The 19,670-nt window shown below is 35.8% G+C and overlaps 2 protein-coding genes across 3 annotated transcripts; one reads left to right on the top strand and one right to left on the bottom strand.

The window, feature by feature from the left end:
• The first annotated feature begins 585 nt into the window (after positions 1-585).
• On the top strand, positions 586-3,948 carry LOC101266450 (protein trichome birefringence-like 6). The gene is made up of 5 exons (XM_004229338.5): positions 586-1,872; positions 2,051-2,243; positions 2,331-2,521; positions 3,181-3,339; positions 3,427-3,948. Exons 1-5 carry the CDS (start codon positions 1,112-1,114, stop codon positions 3,746-3,748), a joined length of 1,626 nt encoding a protein of 541 aa, XP_004229386.1. The 5' UTR covers positions 586-1,111; the 3' UTR covers positions 3,749-3,948.
• Positions 3,949-4,020: 72 nt separating this feature from the next.
• EZ1 (histone-lysine N-methyltransferase EZ1) lies at positions 4,021-19,494 on the bottom strand. 2 transcript variants are annotated; one of them, XM_069294708.1, is made up of 18 exons: positions 19,321-19,494; positions 18,618-18,716; positions 17,700-17,971; positions 16,907-17,068; positions 11,699-11,783; positions 11,348-11,503; positions 11,220-11,267; positions 11,076-11,147; positions 10,438-10,555; positions 9,918-10,317; positions 7,801-7,945; positions 6,423-6,643; positions 5,785-5,916; positions 5,624-5,711; positions 5,477-5,524; positions 5,255-5,383; positions 4,588-4,665; positions 4,021-4,520 (listed from the first exon to the last, which is right to left on the bottom strand). In XM_069294708.1, exons 1-18 carry the CDS (start codon positions 19,366-19,368, stop codon positions 4,335-4,337), a joined length of 2,487 nt encoding a protein of 828 aa, XP_069150809.1. In that variant the 5' UTR covers positions 19,369-19,494; the 3' UTR covers positions 4,021-4,334. The 2 variants fall into 2 exon arrangements, with proteins under 2 accessions (XP_069150809.1, NP_001234760.1); NM_001247831.2 differs by having other exon boundaries at positions 18,618-18,719; positions 19,321-19,469.
• Between the last annotated feature and the right edge of the window lie 176 nt (positions 19,495-19,670).

The following is a 19,670-nucleotide window of genomic DNA, read 5'->3' as shown; positions in this document are numbered from 1 at the left end:
ATATTCTCTAAATGTTTGTTATTTCGCTTAATTTTCCAATTCTTCTATATTATTGCCGAGACGTAACTAAAGGAAAAAAGATGGAAATATTTTTCAATAACCATTTATATTTTATACTACTTATAAATAATAATAAAAAAACGTAACTCGTTTTTTGTCACCATCTTTTCCATAATTCCGCCAGAATCTGAGCACACGTTTCCATTATCTGCTCTCAATAATTTATCATAATTATGTGTAATATTCTTATAATCATTCACTTACGATACATAACCTTTTTTAAATATATTTTTTATATTTCAAAATAAAAATGTGTTAGGGGTAAATATAAAAATTTCTTGTATATTTGCCATAAAATTCCACCGCACATTTGGATGTCAGCATGTGCCCAGTGCCTCTCTGTACAATTTTTTCTTTTAAAAAAGAGAGAATCTTAATTTACGTTTTATCACATATAAATTAAAAAGAATTTAACACTTATTATATAGATATTTAAAAAACAATTTTAATGAAGATATTATTAATGAACAATTTGAATTCTTTCATTCACATTAAATACTCATCTATTTCTATACAAAGTATTTTGACCAGGAGAAATGTAAAAGATCTTTTGAAATATTTTATTTCTCCTTAGTCCTTACTAATGATATTCTAAAAGATCAAATTTTCAATTAAAGAACAGATAAATTATTAACTTCTTTGTTAGAGGGAGTTGCTCGAACATTAAACATAATAATAAAATAAAAAATGGCTCATGCCTCTTGCCTATGTATATTTACAGCATGTGCATATTTAACAACTACTCCTTTAAATGGAGTTTAGATGTAACCAAAAGTTAAATAAAACCAAATTCACTCACTTTTTGTCAATTTTGTCATAATTCTCATTATCTGCTTTTTCATGGTCATTGTTTGATTAATTATTTTAAATTTGAACCTATCCATTTGATTTTCATTAGTTGTAGTACTATATTTTTATATTAAATTTTGCATGTGACACAGTGCATTACTATACCTTAACCACTCTTCTTGACTTGTAGTGGAGTACTATAATAGAAGAGGAAAAAAGAAGCCCTGAGAAATAAAACAACAGTTTACTCAGAGAAAATCTGATGGAGAAACAGAGAAGTTTCTCCATTAAACCTACAAGGCTATGGCTTTTCTCTTTCACCATTTCATTTTCTCTAATCTTTTTCATCTTTTTCTCTATATGGGTTCTCAACCTTCCATTATATAGCCGTCAAGAAACTCATATTCAGTTCAACAGTAGTACTGCTACTGCTGCTTCTGCTTCTGCTTCAGTCTCTTTGAGACCCAGATCTCCTTTCAAGATTCAATCTTTAACTGGTTTTCACAAAAATTACTCAGCAACCCAAATCAAGAACTCAATTTTGGTGAGTACCCATTTCAATAGAGTTGAAAATGAGTCCCAAGTTTCTAACTTTTCAACATTTGAGGGAATCTTGGATAAGGAAAATCAGCCACAATCAGTGGCTTATGATATAAATAGTGAAAAAAATTCGACCTTTTCTGGTAACCGTTCGACTAAATCTGAAACTGTTTCTTCTAAGCGTCTTGAAATAGAAAGTACCAATAGTAGTATTCCTATTTGGAATCAGCAGCAGCAGCAACAGCAGAATGTGTCTATTGTTTTGTCTAAGAAAGAAGAAGCTTCTAGTAATTTGCTTAAGGTGGTGAATAAGAAAGAATGTGATATCACTAAAGGGAAATGGGTTTTTGATGAGAGCTATCCTTTGTACACAAATGCTTCATGTCCCTACATTGATGAAGGTTTTAGTTGTGAAACTAATGGAAGATTGGATAAGAATTATATGAAATGGAGGTGGCAACCTCAAGATTGTGACATTCCAAGGTAAAACAATAAAAACTTGACTTTTTTACCCCTTGTATTTTTCCTTTTTTTTGTGTATGTGTGTGGATTCATTGCTTAAGTTGTACACCTCCATTGTCTGGCTAGTAATAGAGTAAGAAGATTTATTAGAAAGTTTGAAATAAAATAATTCTTAGCTTGTAACTTTTGTGTGGTACAGGTTCAATGCTACTCAGATGTTGGAACTTATTAGAGGTAAAAGATTAGTGTTTGCTGGTGACTCCATCAACAGAAATCAATGGGAGTCGATGTTATGCTTGTTAATGGGAGCAATAAAAGATCCAAGAAAGGTTTATGAGACTCGTGGTCGGAGAATAACCAAAGAGAAGGGAAATTATTGTTTCAAATTTGTGGTAAATAATTTGAATCTTTAATTAACTGAATAGGCAAAGAATTGTGTTTTTCCAGTTTTCAATTTTTTTTTGATGTCATTATTGCAGGACTACCAATGTACAGTTGAGTACTATGTAACTCATTTTTTGGTTCATGAGGGCAAGGCAAGGATAGGCAGCAAACGGGCGCAGACCTTGCGTATTGATACGATGGACAAAGGTTCATCAAGATGGAGAGGGGCTGATATCTTGGTCTTTAACACTGCTCATTGGTGGAATCACCACAAGACTAAAGCAGGGTAAGCCTTTTGTTGATAGATTATAGCCAGGCAGATTCACTGTTCTTTTTCTAGCCTGTATACATATACTATACACTGATTATATGCGGATTATATATGGATTATACATCGGCTGGCTATTTTTAGCTTAAAAAGTTGGGTGGACGGTTATTTAGGTTAATTCTGCTACTTTGTTCTTCTTCGAGTTTAAGTTCTGCCAAAGACTAATGGTATGAATATGATCTCTCTAAGAAGTTCTTAGTGTAATGATCCATGTGAAGATTTATTTTAGAATATGGTACTTGGAAGTTACTTGCAGGTTTTAACTGATGTTTAATTGGAGAAGCCTATATTGGCCTGAGATGAGCTTAAATTTTGCGACATCATCAATGAGGATTCATGTAGATCAAATTAAACTTGTTTGAGATTTTGGCAAATAATTGCCGTTTAATTGGAGTACCCAACATTTTGATATGAAACCTAGTCATGATATTGTGATAGCATATAGAAAGAACCTGGCAATACCGGTTAATGAGCTAGATTGTTTTTTGGTGAAAATCAATCCTGTCAATTCTTACTATGAAGATAGAAAATAAGTTAGTAGTATTTTTGTGTGTGATGGATGCTGCATTAGCTTCCTCTAGTTACTCTCGCGTATATAATTGGTACTGTCACAACAGGAAGAATTACTACCAGGAGAGGAATCAAGTACATCCTCGTCTTGATGTTTCAACAGCTTTCGAAAAAGCCCTGACAACTTGGGCATCATGGATTGATAGACATATCAATCCAAGCAAAACACAAGTTTTCTTCAGGAGTTCTGCTCCTTCTCATTTCAGGTATGCCTTAATTTTGCTTTGCACATTCTCACAAGATCTGTGATGTATTGGCTACATGGCTCATCATTCTCTTCTTAAATTGGACAGTGGGGGTCAGTGGAACACTGGTGGGCACTGCAGAGAAGCTTCTCAACCGATCCCTGAGACTTACAGAGGCGAATATCCAGAGAAGAACATAATAGTGGAGCAAATAATAAGCAAGATGAAGATTCCAGTTACTTTTTTGAACATAACTGGTTTGTCAGATTACAGGATTGATGGTCATCCTTCTATATATGGAAGAAAACCGGGTAGCTCTTCGCGTGTTCAAGATTGTAGCCATTGGTGTCTTCCAGGGGTTCCAGATACTTGGAACGAAATGTTATATATGCATTTAGAAAGTACTAGAAGAAAAAGTTTGCCCAACTGAAACTTCATCCTCAAATTGAAATTCTTTCATTTGTTCCGCATGTTTGATAAGCTGTATATAGCTGTGAAGTTGAGGTTTGTCAATTGTTCTCTTTTGGTGTGCCAATTATTATGTCTAGAGATGGCAAATGGACGGATTAAAATAGGTTCAAATTAATACAACAGCAAACGTTGCAAAATATGAACCTAAGTTCTTCCAAATTTTAAATTTGGCTTCACCTTTGTTCCCATTATCAAAAAAAAGATTCAAGGCAAAACTGGTTCTAAACAGAGTAAAAGGAAACAGATCTATATATTACCAGACACCTTGTTCGGACGACTACAGTATACATGTTTCCTTCAATATTTTTCTGCTTATTCTTTACATAGCTGGATCCTCTCTCCTATTACTTCTTTGATGTCTTATTATTATTAGCACACTATAATGTAAAAAATATAAAGGAACCCCTCAACAAAGAACAAACAAATAAATATCTTTATGACTGCTTTATTACAGTATATAAGAGAAGTAGTACAGCTTCCTCTGTTCCTCCTCCATGTGAAGCACTCCACAGATAGAAATGGTTAAGCATGCTGTCTCAATGAGATTATTGGTGTTTCTTTGGTCGACCTAAAGGCGCTGGTGAATCATCTCTCTTTGTGCCCTCAGGTTTCCTAGCCCATATTGGCGCTTGATCAGGACCATAACGATAATCATAGAAAAGCTCCTCACTAGCTTCAATACGTTCCTTTGCAAATATCCCAACTCGATGATCACCAGCAACCAGCATTACCTAAAAGATGTTGAATCAGCAACAATCAGAAAGTTAATTGAACTCTAATACTTAGGATTGTATGTACCTTAGCAAAGCAGTTTGGGTTTGATGAGTGATTGGCAAATTTCAGCTTGTCTCCCTTCCGATAGGCATCGAGGACATACTGCAATAAAGAGATGAAAGCAGGAGATGAAATGTCATCAAGGCTCATAAAATTCTCTAACAAGTTAGCTTAAGCTGTTAAATTAATACACCTTCTAGATCACAACTCAGTCATATTTACAAAGAACAAAAAAATAAATATACAGTAACCTCAATATCAAAGAATTAGGATTGAATTGCCAAAAGGAGAACACCCCTGGTAAAATAATGAAAGTTTCATTTGGAATGACTTGTCTAGCTTTTGATCCCCAGCCCAGGGTTCACTCAAAAGGAGGGATTAGTTAACTGCCTTATGTTATCATTCCTTCGGTTGAAGATATCAGGCATACAGGTAGAAGAATCCAAAACTTGAATGACAAGTAAATCCGGAGGACATCACAGGCTAAAAATTGGATATTTTGGAATTGGAAACTTTAAAGCACCAAATTCACCACTGAAAATTCATAACAACTTCTCTGAACCAGACTTCTAGACTGTTGAAATAAGAGCATATACCTGCTAGGGTATACAAGGCAGGGTGGTTGGTCCTAAGTTTCAGATTTTGCAATACAAGGGAGTATCAGAATATCTCAAATATAAGCAGTGCTCACCTGATCATTCAAGTCGAAAAGGAAAGACGAATTTGCACGATCATATATTTTCCCCCGCTTATCTGCTTCTCGATGAGAAATTAATTCACCCGTATATTCTCCCAGGTAATCATTTTTGTAAACAGGGTTCTAGACGCAAAAAGATTAAAAATTAAATTAGTTTATTAATACATTGTAGCACTAGCTTAAGAAGCACATGTGTCATACAGGAATACGATTTACCTTCAGGAAGGCTCCCCATCCAGCAACTTCAGATTTTGACAGCAGAATCTGTAACAGAAATGATGCAAGACAAATTGAAAAGGGAGAAAAGGGAAGATAGACAGTTTGATAACAGAAATAGTAATTGAAACCCCTAAAATGTCTCACCCTTTGTTGCTGCCTTAGGAGGAGCCTCATGTTACCACATTGACCTTCTCCTTGCCTAGGAGGCTCACCCAATGAGCCATCACCACAGCTGAAAAGTGTGTCAATGTTCCAAGCAGAAGTACAAGGGTGAATTTAGAGGCTACAGTCTAGCAACATCTTACCTAACCCAACAATTGCGGCAGACATCAGGATCACATTCACGTCCAGCAGCAAAACATGGACATTGTCTGCTTCTGCATTGACTTTTTGCACAGTGACATCCACGGAAACGATTTTTACAGCTTTTTGAGCAGCTAAAATGGAAGAAGAGATATTAGGAGATATGACAGGTTCCTAAAATAATATCGGAAAGCGAACAAATGAGTTCCCCGCTAGCCCTAAGCAAACCAAAAAAATAGAGCAAACATCAAGTTGAACAACTTTTTTAACAACGAAAACAGTCAAGGACATCGAGCTGTAGTCTTCTTTCACATGAAAATGAATGCAATTGAGGACATAATTATTCTAGTTTATTGAGTCCTGTTCAACTATGCCAGAGTTCAATGTATGGTAAATGCAACAAAGAGTTGATGCACTGGACTACTCTCATCTGTGGTGAGCACAAATGATCAATTCATAGAATTAAACAGAGCAACCAACGAATCCAGGAGGAGAGGGGTGCAAGAGAACAAGCTTTACAGGAGGGCATGGAAGTAGTTAAAAGAGAAAAATAGAAGAGAAAAAGGTGGACTGGAGAGGCATCTGACTTAACAAGTCAAAGACGAAATCCTTTATTGATAAATTCAAACGCTCAACATACCCACAATACTTTTCACAGCAAGTACCATTCTGCAAACAAGGACAATGCTTTCCACACATCGGCTGGCATCCACATGGATTATATTGTATACATGATTGATTCTTTCCATCGGCCATTCTTCTCCAGATTGAGGGATGCCCAGAAGACTTTGAGGAATATTTCAGTTTGCGTGTTCTGCCTCTTCTACGAAGAAAACGTGATTTCGTCGGAATATCTAGCTCCTAAATAGACAAATACATCAATTAGTTGGATATACACCATGAAGGAAGTAACTCAAACTAATCTAGGAAAGTAGAATGCTAACAAAATAAAATAAGCTGTTTGAGCATTTTCAATTCCTGTAGCACCTTATATGGTAGTAAGTATGTTCCACTTATAGCATGAGAAATTCAAGGGAAACAAATACTCTCATATCTGCATTAATTTCCAAAGAAGAAGATCCGACTTTCTTGAATTCCTAAAATAAACCTGTGCATCATTCTGATGCTTCAAAATTGAACTAGAAGTAATTCTTGACAATATGATTTTTCCTTCTGCATGTGAAAATATCTTATTCTGGCTAGAAAATACCATGGTTTTTTCTTTGAGAGCCAAAAGGTACCCCACTCTTGTAAAATACAAAAAAAAGAGGGTACAAAATGTTAGAGGGTAGCATGGCCTGCTGCTCCAAATATTTATAACTGTCAAATGGTCTCATGAATACTATAAAATCCATGATGATTTTTCTTTTTATTGCAAGGCTGATAGCTTGGAACAGTCTGTTCAGACTGCTTTGTCCAAGTTATAGACTGAAATTAGAAGTCTGTATGCAGCCCTAGGTTATACTACAAGAACTAAAATAATAACCTTCATGAATTAACTTTTTTAGGTAATTTATTGTAAAGTGAGATTAACGAGTGCCTGTATTATAATTTATCGCACTAAAATATCGATATGGACTTTGATGCAATGTGATGTTTGGTTTTGCAATTGGGCTAACTTTTTACTTTGAACTTTATCATTGGATTTAAGTCCATCATTTGGTAGGGGAAGCCTTTTACCATTTTAGGATTTGAAGAGAAGACCAACAATCCCATTAACACTATCCTTGTCCTTGGATTGAAAAATATCAGCATAAGGAGTTAGTTTTATGAGGACAAGGATAATGTTAATGGGATCGTTAGTATTAATATGGGGACACTGCTGGATTGAAAAAATATAAGCATTAAAAGGACAATGCTGTACAAACACCCAATTATTAAGCAGGTAAAATATGTTCCCAAATCTATGTACCACATGAACCCCTCAGTCGTCTCAAGGTCTGAGGAATATGAGGATTCATGTGTATCTTTGGGCCAATGCATCAAGTAAATGAGTTGGCATGAAGAGGAGCACAAACCATGTAATCCATGTCAGCTTTCCCATTATCCTCCGAAAATAAGCTTGAGGAGCCTCCACGTTGCGCCGCTGCTCTGTTATCCATGTAAGAGGATACCTCCATACAAGTTTTCAAGCCAGGAAGTAAGTTTCTAGCAATTAGGCAACTGCAATGAATGAGATATCCATTAGAGCTGACACATATTGACACAGCAATCTCATTTCAGCATATCAATCACAAGAATCTGTTACCAAAACTTAATCAACTTCATGTATTCAAGAAGTACGAACAAGTGGTGGGGAGGGGTTTAGAATATGATCTGCATGAAAAGAAAGAGCAGATTTCTCATGAGGGACCAGATCAGCTAGAGTATGGTGTAGCATTTACCCATGTGCTCCTTTTGTCTCGTAACATTTAAAAAAGAACTTCAACATATCCTTAATGTTGATGAATACAATTTACCAATTTCAAAAAAAAAAAAAAACATTTAAAAAAGAACTCTCCTTAAATGTAAAAGGGTCCCTGGAAGACCAGAAAAAAGATGAATGTTCCCTACTTTCACTTCTATGATTGACTGATTGATTGATACTGAGGAAAGTTCAGTAACTAATCTTGGCATAGAAAGAAACAAAAACTTTAATAGCTAACATCTGGTCTTTTATACAGGCATATCACAGGTAAAGTGTAACAACAACAACAACATGCCTAGTGCAATCCTAAGATGTACACAGACCTTACCCCTACCTATATGGGGAAGATAGACTGTTTGCCATTGATAGACCCTCGGCTTGAAAGAAAAGAAGAATTTGAAGCTCTGGCCATGAAGCTGTAGACTACATACTATCTGTGTCTCCACTCCTCCCCCAAGCCCCTTAGCCGCCAACTACACCCCCTATCACCTAGGCTCTAGTGTGAGCTAGAAAAATATCCCTGAGTTGGATGCTGATTCATTTATCACAATAATAAAAGTGAAAAGGACTCCAAAAAAATCTGATACTCGATCACCTTCATATTGTTTATTGCTTAAATGACATCAATAATACTTCTGTAAAAGATAATTTAACATAGCATAAGATCCCAGAAAATGCAGTACAGCTAAAGCCATCCCCTGTTCATAGCTCACTGACCAATTCTACTTATCTAAACTTTATACTAGCTGCAATTGCCCATGGTTCCTCACAGGAATGTGTGCCCTTTTGAATCCAAAACTTAATCAGCTCTATAATTGCCGCTCCGAAATATGGTGTTAGATGGTACAATAATATGTATGCCTGTAGAACCATATAAAGTACCTCCATCGGAAATTAATTCAAGCATCTTTAGAATGTGAAGAAAATGAGGATTGGCTATCTGAAAGCCCCAGGAAAGGATTGCTTGAAATTGGCGGGAGACACAAAAAAAATAGCAGTATATCCATATGGAAATCCTTTAAATGAATACAAAGAATGTGGACCTTCACAACAACAACATACCCAGCAAATCCCACAAAGTGAGGTCAGAATGTGGAGCTTTGGATCTTAAAAATAATTTCATAGATGTCAGCTTGGAAACACTAATGTGTGTAGCTAGAAGAGAATGGCAGACAGTTCCTATTTCTGAGTTTGATCTAGCATTGCACGCGGAAACAGCATCTTTCACAAATACAAGGTAAGGCTGCTAAATAAGACATAATGTGGTCCGCCCTTCCCCAGACCTGAGCATAGCGGGAGCTTAGTCCACCGGGCTCCCTTTAGTCTGACTTATCATTGCATGTAGCTGAAATACATTGCAAGGGTTGTAAAGTTTTAAGGATTTGTTAACACTGACCTGAGTACTCCCAAAAGTACCAAGTGACATGTGAAGACTCAGAGAGACTCCTTTTGTTTTTACCATCTAATCTCTCACTCTCTGTTCTTCTGTCAACAAGAAACAACTACGAACTACCTGACTAGATGATATCCACAATGAAAGGAAATATCTGGTGTAGCAATTTTTTGTTAAATCAAAGAAAGGTACAAGTTAAATTTGGAACAGTCATTTCCATCTTTTTCATTCACATGGACATGCATTTCTTACCACTGATGATATAAACCTATTTTAATGTAAAATAATTGTAATTCTATTATTGAGAAAGAACCAATATCAACTAAAAATCATACCTATTTCTCCCAAATATCTCTATCCCCTTTAAATATAGTTCTTTCTCTAGGGGTTTCCATTCTGGTAAATTTTTGGAGTAGGATGCATGCTTCACAGTTTCCTTTATAGTGTCCTCTCCTTCATTTGAGACATTGTCCCCAGTCTCATGCAAAGAAGTACCATGATTATAGCCAGACTGATCTGGTGCTTGTGAATGTGATACATAATCATTGGTGCTAATAGACATCCCATTGCTCTCAGATCCATCTTCTGCTGCCACACTAACAGCAGTAGGGAGTGACAATTTCCTTCTCTTACCAGAAGAATCTTGTTGGTCATCCAAAACTAGATTTGACTTCTCTAAAGTTGTGTTTATAGAATCTGATACTCCATGCTTCATTTTGCTATCAATGTGCTCGTCTATTGTGACAAGGAAACATAAACAAGTTGAACCAGCAACATGTAACTTCATATGTTATAGACAAGACAAGAAAAATCAGCAAAGCGATCTGTCATCAAAAGTGTGTGAATCATCGTCACCTGGATCTCTAGTTCTTTTGATGTCCATAGTGCTACCTCCCGCTTCTGAAGTGTGTTTTTCTAGTCCTTCCACTGGATCTACATTTGAATATTTAGTCTGGTTTGCTACACCTTTTACCTAAAACCTCAAAATGAATTTCTCCACATAAAAAGCTGAAAGTGAGTGAAAAAAGAAGAAGGGAGAAAAAGGGGAAGAGCAAGTTAGCAAATGAGGGAGCAGACAGTAGCAGTGGCAAGTATTACCAAAACTGAACTGATTATGTAATATAAAGGAAAAATTTAAAATTAGAATGGAGGTTTTAAAGTCTAGAAGATAAATGTATATTTATGATCATCTGCTCCAGAGATGGTAAACTTAGTAGAAAAATCACTTGGCATTTGACAGTCAGACCCAAAACTAGCAAACCAGCTAATACCAAAGTTGTATGTTAAAAGCAGAGCTGCCTAAATACTTACTGAAAAAGCTAAGCTGCTTAGTTAAAAAAGTTTGGGAACTAAAATACTACAAATATTCCGGACTAACTCAAAAACAAGGGTTATCTTAATAAACCAAATCAATGATACATTGAGGGGAATTCCTACCTTAAAGAGGTATGATCTACTTGCTTGTGTATAAATGTCGAAACTCAAAAGAATACCTTAAGATAACACCGATCACCACAAGGTTTTCTATCATCTTCAGAATCAGAAGAATAAGGCTGCTTTTCAATCTGCCAAATGAAAAAGACTTTCAGATTTTCATATACAAATTCAGTAGAATAAGCTGGGAAAATTATACTTACAGCATCAATAAGAATTTGTGAACAGCCATGCAGACGACAGTCGAACACCTGTATTAGTACAGGGAGCCAATTAATAACACATTAAACTTCTGTTTCAGTTTTAAAAAAAACACATTTCGATCACATACCAGACAGCGGCGACAGAAAAGGTTATCAAAGGAATCTAAAGCAGCAGTAAGGCTTTTGTCTAGAAACATGCTCCCCCCAAATCCACTTTCCCTAGAATCTTTTAAGCTTTTGCCGTCTGTATCTTGATGTTTTTCCTCAAGCACATTACAGTGCTCCTAATAAAACAAACAAAGAAATACAAATCAGATGGTATACAAATTGATTTCACAGGTAGCCACTAACAAGACAACCGTGAAAGATAGAGAAACATGTGTCAACATGTGAGCAAGACCAAACACACATAAATGAGGTAACTAAAATATCTACTATCTATAAGTTCATTACCCAATTACATCACCAACTCAGTTTACCAGGATTTCAGAAGTGGTGCCTCCAACATACTGAGTCAAGATGTCAAGAACTTCTTCATTAAGCCCAAACTCCCGTGAAGCCATCCTACAGAATCCCATAAAGTGAAAATAAGATGGCTCTGTGAGAAACAAGCAAACTGACAAGCACAAAAAAAATGTTTCCTGTCTGAAATCTGAAGGCTGCAGCTGCACCCTTTCTGTCAGAGAACTACTAGAACGAAATGCAAGCAACTCCCACCAGCTGGCTAAATATAGGTAGGATATTCTAGTTCACTGAAGGTGCTTGGAAGCTTACATAAACATACAGAAAGCTACCTATTATATCCAAGGGAGAAGTGTAATATGCCCAGGCTACTGTAGCAGGGGACTGGGGATAGGACAGGATAACTGATCATCTGTCAATCCAACAACTTAGAACAATCAAATCAACACTCTTCATACCAAAAAGAGATGATTTTGGATGTATGAGAGTCAAAGCACCTACTTTTTGGTGTATATCTGAACATTGACCTTCTTTATGGTTTTAAAATTACATATTCAGAGACTACTTGAAGTGATACAGATCAAAATGTTCTATTAAAGTACTTAGAAATTTCTATATGTTTTGATAGTATTTTTTTTGGATAACCGTGGTGCCTGGACCAGCTTGCTTGCATCTTGACCAATTCCACGGGATACCTCCCACCAGCATTATGTACAAGTAACTCTGTCCAAAAAGCCTGACATAGATGGGAAGAAATAACCTAGTGTTTTTTTTTGTCTCCGTTAAGATTTGAAAGTGAAACATGGTTCTCAACTCACTTACAACCTTTGGGGCTAATAGTAATTATAAACGGGATAAAGGGAGTATTCTTCTTTACCCATATGAGCTATGAGTGTCTGAGGAAAACCTATCATCATTTCACAAAACCAAAAATTAAGGAAATCTATGGACACAGAAAACAAAAAAAGAACAGAGCTGAAAGGAGATATTGTGCTCTGGATCTGTATTATTCAGGAAACAACAGAATAACTCTTCTAATTCTAGTAAATGGAAATCTCAAATGTAAAGAAAATGACAAGGATAAAACTCTCAGTTGCAGAATTTCTTTACTGTAGCACTTCGGAAAGTTTGAAATTTTTAAAGGCAATTAAGAAGTTCTAAACATTCTAACTACCTTAATTTGCGTTTGAATGAGGGCTAATGATATGAAGCACATCACATGGACACGATGATAAGTATACGAGGTATATTGGAAAAGATAATGGGGTCTAGGAGAGCCTTGGGGCGGGGCCAAACCAAATTGGAAACCACACTATGGACTAAAGTTGTATAGAAATGCGCACAAAGCCTTACTTTATACTAGCATTCTATGAGGAGTTATGGTGTGCACTATATATCAAATTAAAGTTTACAGTTTCCAAAGGTTCAAGCCATTAGTATCTGGACATTCATACAAGGAGATATGGCCATTTTACCAAAGACTGGCAGTACTATCACGGGTCATGCGACGCATTGCCATATCGACAGACTTCCAGGTGCATATAAAAACCAGTTTCGGGACAGAATTGGATTTTGAGAAAGCAGTTACTGTTGAGAGCTCAAAAGTAGCAATTTGATGCTTGGGAGCTCTATTACAAACAAAGGTACGTCAGTAATGATATATTTGAGTTAATTATACTTGATATACATGGATTTTAACATCATTCAAACAAACAAATCTATAAATTTTATCAAATTGTTCAAGAACACCAAAAATCCCAAGCTTACGATTTTTTAGGAAAAACTTGAAGAAGGTAAATACACTACCTAGAACTAGTTTATTTTTTTTGAGAATGATAACTTCTAGAACTAGTTTATTTATTAAGGTCCAAAGTATTCGTTGCTAGTTGTGGTGGTTGAAAGAGTTGTAAATGGAAAACTCTCATTGTGTTGGAAGTTGGATAAATGGTGAGGAAGTTTGGATATGCTTTGGCCTTTGATGTATTTGAGATACCGCATTTGTAGAAATCGACTTATTGATCGTGTTTGGTTAATTTAGTAAGTGTACCTTGGCATGCCCTTGGGGGATAAGAGCAAGTCAAAGGCATATGGAACAATGTTCCGGAGAAATGTGAGAAAAAGCTAGTGAATTGGAAAAGCAAATATTTGTCTCTAGGTGGAAGAGTTACTCTCATCACAGTGTGTTGGATGCTATGCCTACATACATGATATCAATTTTCCCAATGCGTGCAAATGTAATTGACAAAATGGATGCTATCAGAAGAATTATTTTGTGGCAAGGGAACTGTGATCCTAATGAGCAAAAATATCATCTTGTAAAGTGGGATGAAGTCATTCAAAGCAAAAAAGTAGGGGGTCTGGGGATAAGGAAACCTAAAATTGCAGAATCGAAGCCTTTTGATGAAATTGCTATGGAGATTTGCATCACAGGAACAAGCACTGTGGAAGGAGACAATCAAGGCTAGGTTTGGCATGGAGAACAAATGGACTACCTACATGCCCACACAACTGTACGGGACTGGAGTATGGAGGTCTATCAGAACTCAGTGGATCAAGTTTGCAAACAACTGTAAAATCAAGGTGAGAAAAGGGGGGAAAACACTATTTTGGGAAGATGTGTGGGCTGGACAAGAAACTTTATAGAACAGGTATCCAGACTTGTTCAACCTGAGCCTTCAAAAGGTATCCACAATTAGAGAAATGAGAGACAATCAAGTCTATCTCAGTTTAGGAGACACTTGAACGAAGGTTTAGGAGACACTTGAACGACTGGGAAATTAACAGAGTGGCTGAACTGCTCAATACTCTGGAGCCTATACAAAGATTTCACTCCCAAAGAGGACAATCTATTTCCGCTACCAGACAAGCAAGGCAGATTTTCAGTTGGTTCAGCTTACAAGACATCACAAAGATCAGTCTCTCAGAGTAGTGGCTGGCCCTGGAAGATGATCTGGAAAGTCAGGGTACCCTTCAAGGTTGCATGTTTCACTTGGCTACTAGCCAAACAGGCTACACTCACCCAGGACAACCTTATGAAAAGAGGTAGTCAATTTTGCTCTAGGTGCTCTTTTGTGAATGTGAGATTGAGACAATAAATCATCTCTTTCTACATTGTAGAGAGACTGTGAAGTTATAGCAGATTTTCATAAATTTAAGAGGCATAAGCTGGACTATCCAAGGAGCATCAAAGAGGCTCTAGCTGTCGGGACACAGAGAGAGATGGAAGATTGTCCCAGCCTGCATTTGGTGGACTATATGGATGGAAAGGAACCAGAGATGTTTCGAAAACAACAGTTGCTCTGTGCAGAAACTGAAGATGAACTGTCTAGTCCTTTTTTTTTTTTTGGTGTAAACACGGATATCCTCAAGAAGAAGAGAATATTCTTAGTATTTTAGATTATTTATGAAGCTTAGTAGGGACACCTCTCCCTCAATAACTTTTTGTAAGTATTACTGGAATACTTTTCTGGGTTATTCCTTTTGTTCATAATAAAGTTACCTTCTTCAAAAAAAAAATTATCAAGTTGACTGTCAAGATATTATTTTGAAGCTTGAAGTTGAGGTAAGTTAAGACTTACTCTTCTTGAGGTCTTTTTCCTAAATGTGTTCAAGATAATTATGTGTAATGTGAGGAATACTTGTGGGGGCGACCGGGCGAGCGAGTGTGGGTCTCTCCACTCTTTATAAATTAGGTTGCATATGACATACCATTGATTTATAAACAATGTGTAGATATGAAAATTTAGAATTGAAGCTAATTGTTGAAATGCTACTTGAAATGAAATTTCATAAGTTTATGAAGACTTGCACGATGCTAAAGGCACGAAAATAAATATTTCAATTGTGTCAAATATCACATTAAAGTGCTATTTCGTTTAACTGATTTATATTCAATAATATTTATGCTTTTAACAAACAAATGATTTGAAATAAGACTTGATGAATACTTTGCATCTTAAATCTTTGTTTGGTAAATATTTTGATAACTTGAGGAAAGATTATATATTGTTTTTTGTTCAAATAGTTTGGATTGGCTATGAGCTCCGTGATTTGATAAATGTACATATTTTTTAGGCTACCAAGTCATGAATCTATTTTAGAATATTTAAATTGTTTCGGACTTCGGAGTTACCATTGTTCACCACGATTGACTTCACATAGATTCCGGTTGTTGTCACAAAATTACACATGCCAGTGTAGGCATAGACTCTACCTAATGGTAAAGGGATAGGTTAAAGTATCCCCATGGAAGGGTATAGTGTGCTATGATAGTATTATTGAGTCGATTCGTACGACACTACAATGAGACGACTTGAGCAAGTAGGGTATGTGATACTTGCCACTAGGTTGATCACCTAGTTGACCTTGGATCTAGTGTCGGTGTTGGATTTTACACTTGACTTTTAAGTTCAAATGTTCAAATTTCAATTTGATATCAATGTATTATGTTCTATATCAAGTTATACTTGCATTCATTTTCTAATGAAGTCTTGTCCAAGCTTTGACTGAGAGAGAGTCAATGATACTTATAAAGTCTGTGACAATGTACTCTCAGCCCTCCTTAGGCCCCCTTTATTTTTCATATTTTAATATGAGGCGTGACACATGAGGAGCAGACATGGCTAGGGTGTCTCTCTTCCTAATGTGTATGTTGAGGCACAACTTTTATTCCGTGGTAGCTAGTGTGTCCCTTATTCTTTTCTTCGGACAGGAATTGTCCCAAGAGTTTAATTCTATTCCATTGTATAGAGGCTCCATAGAAAGTTGTGTTGGGCTGTAACAATGGGAGTTTACATGACATACATGGAAAGACGTCTCTTTTATTTTGATTTCATTATTCTTGTGAAATGCTTTAGGGTATGTTCTTTTGAAGTTGAAAATATTTCATGATTAATTTGTAAATGCAAAAAAAAAAAAAAAAAAAGGAAGGTCAAATGGCTTTCATGCATATGGTCAGGATGCATCATATGGGTTTGGTTTGCTTGGTAGGGTAGTCAGTAGTGTGTCTTTGCCGGTCACATGGACTTGGGGCATGACATATACAAACCTTCCCTATGTAAGCACTAAGCATTAGTTGCGACATAGAGAAATAAATTACATCAAATCCAACTCTTCGAAACAGTCTATGCTCAATTTTTCTCTTTGAAACAGAAGCAAAAATCTGTTTAATAAATGAACAATAACATTCTATAAAGTTGTAATACATGCTATTTATCTGAACTCACCTAAGAATTTTGTCCTCTCCCTCAGAAAAATGACGTTTCTCTTCCTCTGGTTCTGCTATGTCTTCCTCACTATCACTACAGATTAGTGCCTCACTACCATGCTGGTCATAGTATATCCGCCTTCTCCCAACCACTGATTGATCTTCAGCCATTCTTTGATTTCTGTGTTTTGTGAAGAAGAATTGAGAGCAAAGAGCAAATAAAATCCTCATTTCTAATAAGAATGAAAGTATAATCATGATAGCATCAATTATTGGCCTAATCGAAAACTCAGAAGTACATAATATAAAAGCTAAAGAAGAGTAACTGGAGAAGTCAAGATGAACAAGATTAACTTTAATGCATGATAATGTATGAATACTACTGAAAACTAGTTTTCTCCCAATCTTCTCCAAGCTATTAAATTGTGGAACTGCCTTAAGACTTTGGAGCGAGACTTAGCTGTTGATGGTAACTTATCACCAAAATAGATATTAAACGGAAAATAAATCCACGACAAAGGCCAAATTTCTATCTCAAGCTTGTCATGAAAGTGTTTTGTCCAAAAAATTTCTATCTCAAGCTTGTCATGAAAGTGTTTTGTCCAAAACAAATACAGAAAATAAAGAAAAAGATGCAAATTTTGGTGCTTCTAATTAAGCCTTATACTGGCGAAATATTCAGGTTAACGATATACAAAAGGCTAACCAATGTAGCTAGCACAAATGTTATTTTTTAGAATTTCTTTCCAAGTGTCCTCTTCTATGGACTTCTTCACAGTATTGTACTAGAGATAACTATGATTATCACGTACTTGTCTAAAAAGATCCAAGTAGTATATGGTGGAATGTTCTGAATGAAGGGAAGTCTAGCAGTTACTGAAGATACGACTTCCTCTCCATTAGCATAGTCCCTGTCTCCTGAACCTTGAACAAGTCCAACAACTTTGCAGAGGGGACTTGATATTCTTAAAGAAAGCATTTTACCAGTCCCAGAATTCTTCATAGTATCACTCCTTGATGTAGCCAACATAAGAAGTTCAGAAACATGAATTTCTAGCTTCCTTTTGTTCTCTTCAAGTTTGTCCTACACAAAAATAACCTTGTCAGATAATCCTTTTGCCTTTCTTTTAATTATGGTTTTTTTTGGAGGGGAAGTGGTTACAAAACCACTATTCATGTTGTGCCCATCAATTACAAGTAACATTGTAAAAAAGTATTCTAGCAAATTCATATGACATAGCACACCACAGTCACTCAATGAGAACCAAGAAAGTTAGATGAATTCTTTTATTGGGTCATATAACCTTCTTCGTATTCTTTATTTCAACTACAGTTTTTCTGTTGATGTTTATGATATATCTGTGTGTCTATATGTCAGAAATTGGCAGCCCCCACGTTTAATTGTACACTTTAATTTTTTTTTAACTTCCACTCACAAGTCTTCTGATTAGTAACTTAGAAAATAGAAGTTACTCACTAATTGGTTTGCTCACAGAACAAGTATTAAAGAAACAAAATATCTGTAAGAAAAGAATATTCATTTAAGATCAAAGTTTCCAATGAATGTTCTGCATTAACTACGGTATGGGTTGGCCGAACACCATTCAACATAGAAAGAGATAAGAGTGTCCGAGAAATGCACAAGCCTATCTGTGTGATTGCTATGATATCAGCAGAAATACAGTTTTAAGTGTTGAATATAAAATAGAGAAATGCAAAAGAACTAGTACCCTAACTGAAAGAACTCTGTCCGTTTGAATTTGCCTTTTCAGCTGATTGATTCTGTACTTTAGAGATGCTGAAGAATCCTCTTCATTTTCTCCATCGAACTTCTGTCAATTTACAAAGTTAAAGTTTTCATCCATGCTTAATTTATTCAAAAAGAAACACAAACAAATACTCATCTGAAATTGAATTGGGGAAAAAAGAAAAAGCTCAGACCTCATTAAATTACCTAGTAAAGACTATATTATCAGATGACATTAAAACAACAAAAAGGTACGGGGGAAAAGAACTCATAACCCATAATTTCATTCAACAAGGTAAGTTGAATAGATCATTAGCTAGATTGACAATTAAAGCAAATAGACCTAGTTAAAAAAACACAATCCAGGAAATATGTAAAGCATACTACTTTTCTAGTTCTTACTATTTCCTTACACTTTCCCCCTGTTTACTCATCAATGTCCTTTGTTTAATACCCATTTTCAGGAGCGGGAAAGCAAGGAAAATTACCAAGAACACAAAAAAAAACATGTTTTTTCTTCAACAAATTTTCATAGTTTTCCAAGAATTTCAAATACCCCACAACCCCACAAGAATATATGGATCAACAAGATGATCGGGGCAAAAGGGTGTGCAGAAAGTAGTCAAATTTGATGATGTGATTAACTTAAAAAACAATTCAAACATAGAATCAAGAAAGGTACTGACAGTGGGTGTGGGCGCAGATTCAGCAGAGATGGAGGTGGAGGAGATCATCAAGTCCTGTGTAGATAATCTTTCACAACAATAGGGAAGTGAAGGAATAGTTTTGATGAAGAAGAGAGGAGAGTAGCGTAGCGGAGTGATAGGAGACTTACGTGGAGATGGACTGATGATGTGACATAAAATCCGAATATGATATTAGAGTTTGATCTATTTTTTGTTTTTGTTTTAAATTAACTGTGTCTGTTAGGGTTGAATCAAAATATATATTTAAATTCGGAAATTTATCGATGTTTTTCGCGAAAATTTAATATCATATAATTAATAAAATAATATTCAGATTTATCAATCATTAA

Source organism: Solanum lycopersicum, chromosome 1, assembly GCF_036512215.1.
Source record: "Solanum lycopersicum chromosome 1, SLM_r2.1".
Taxonomy (NCBI): Eukaryota; Viridiplantae; Streptophyta; class Magnoliopsida; order Solanales; family Solanaceae; genus Solanum; species Solanum lycopersicum.
The sequence above is the reverse complement of the archived record's forward strand: the minus strand, read 5'-3'. Positions and strand labels throughout refer to the sequence as shown.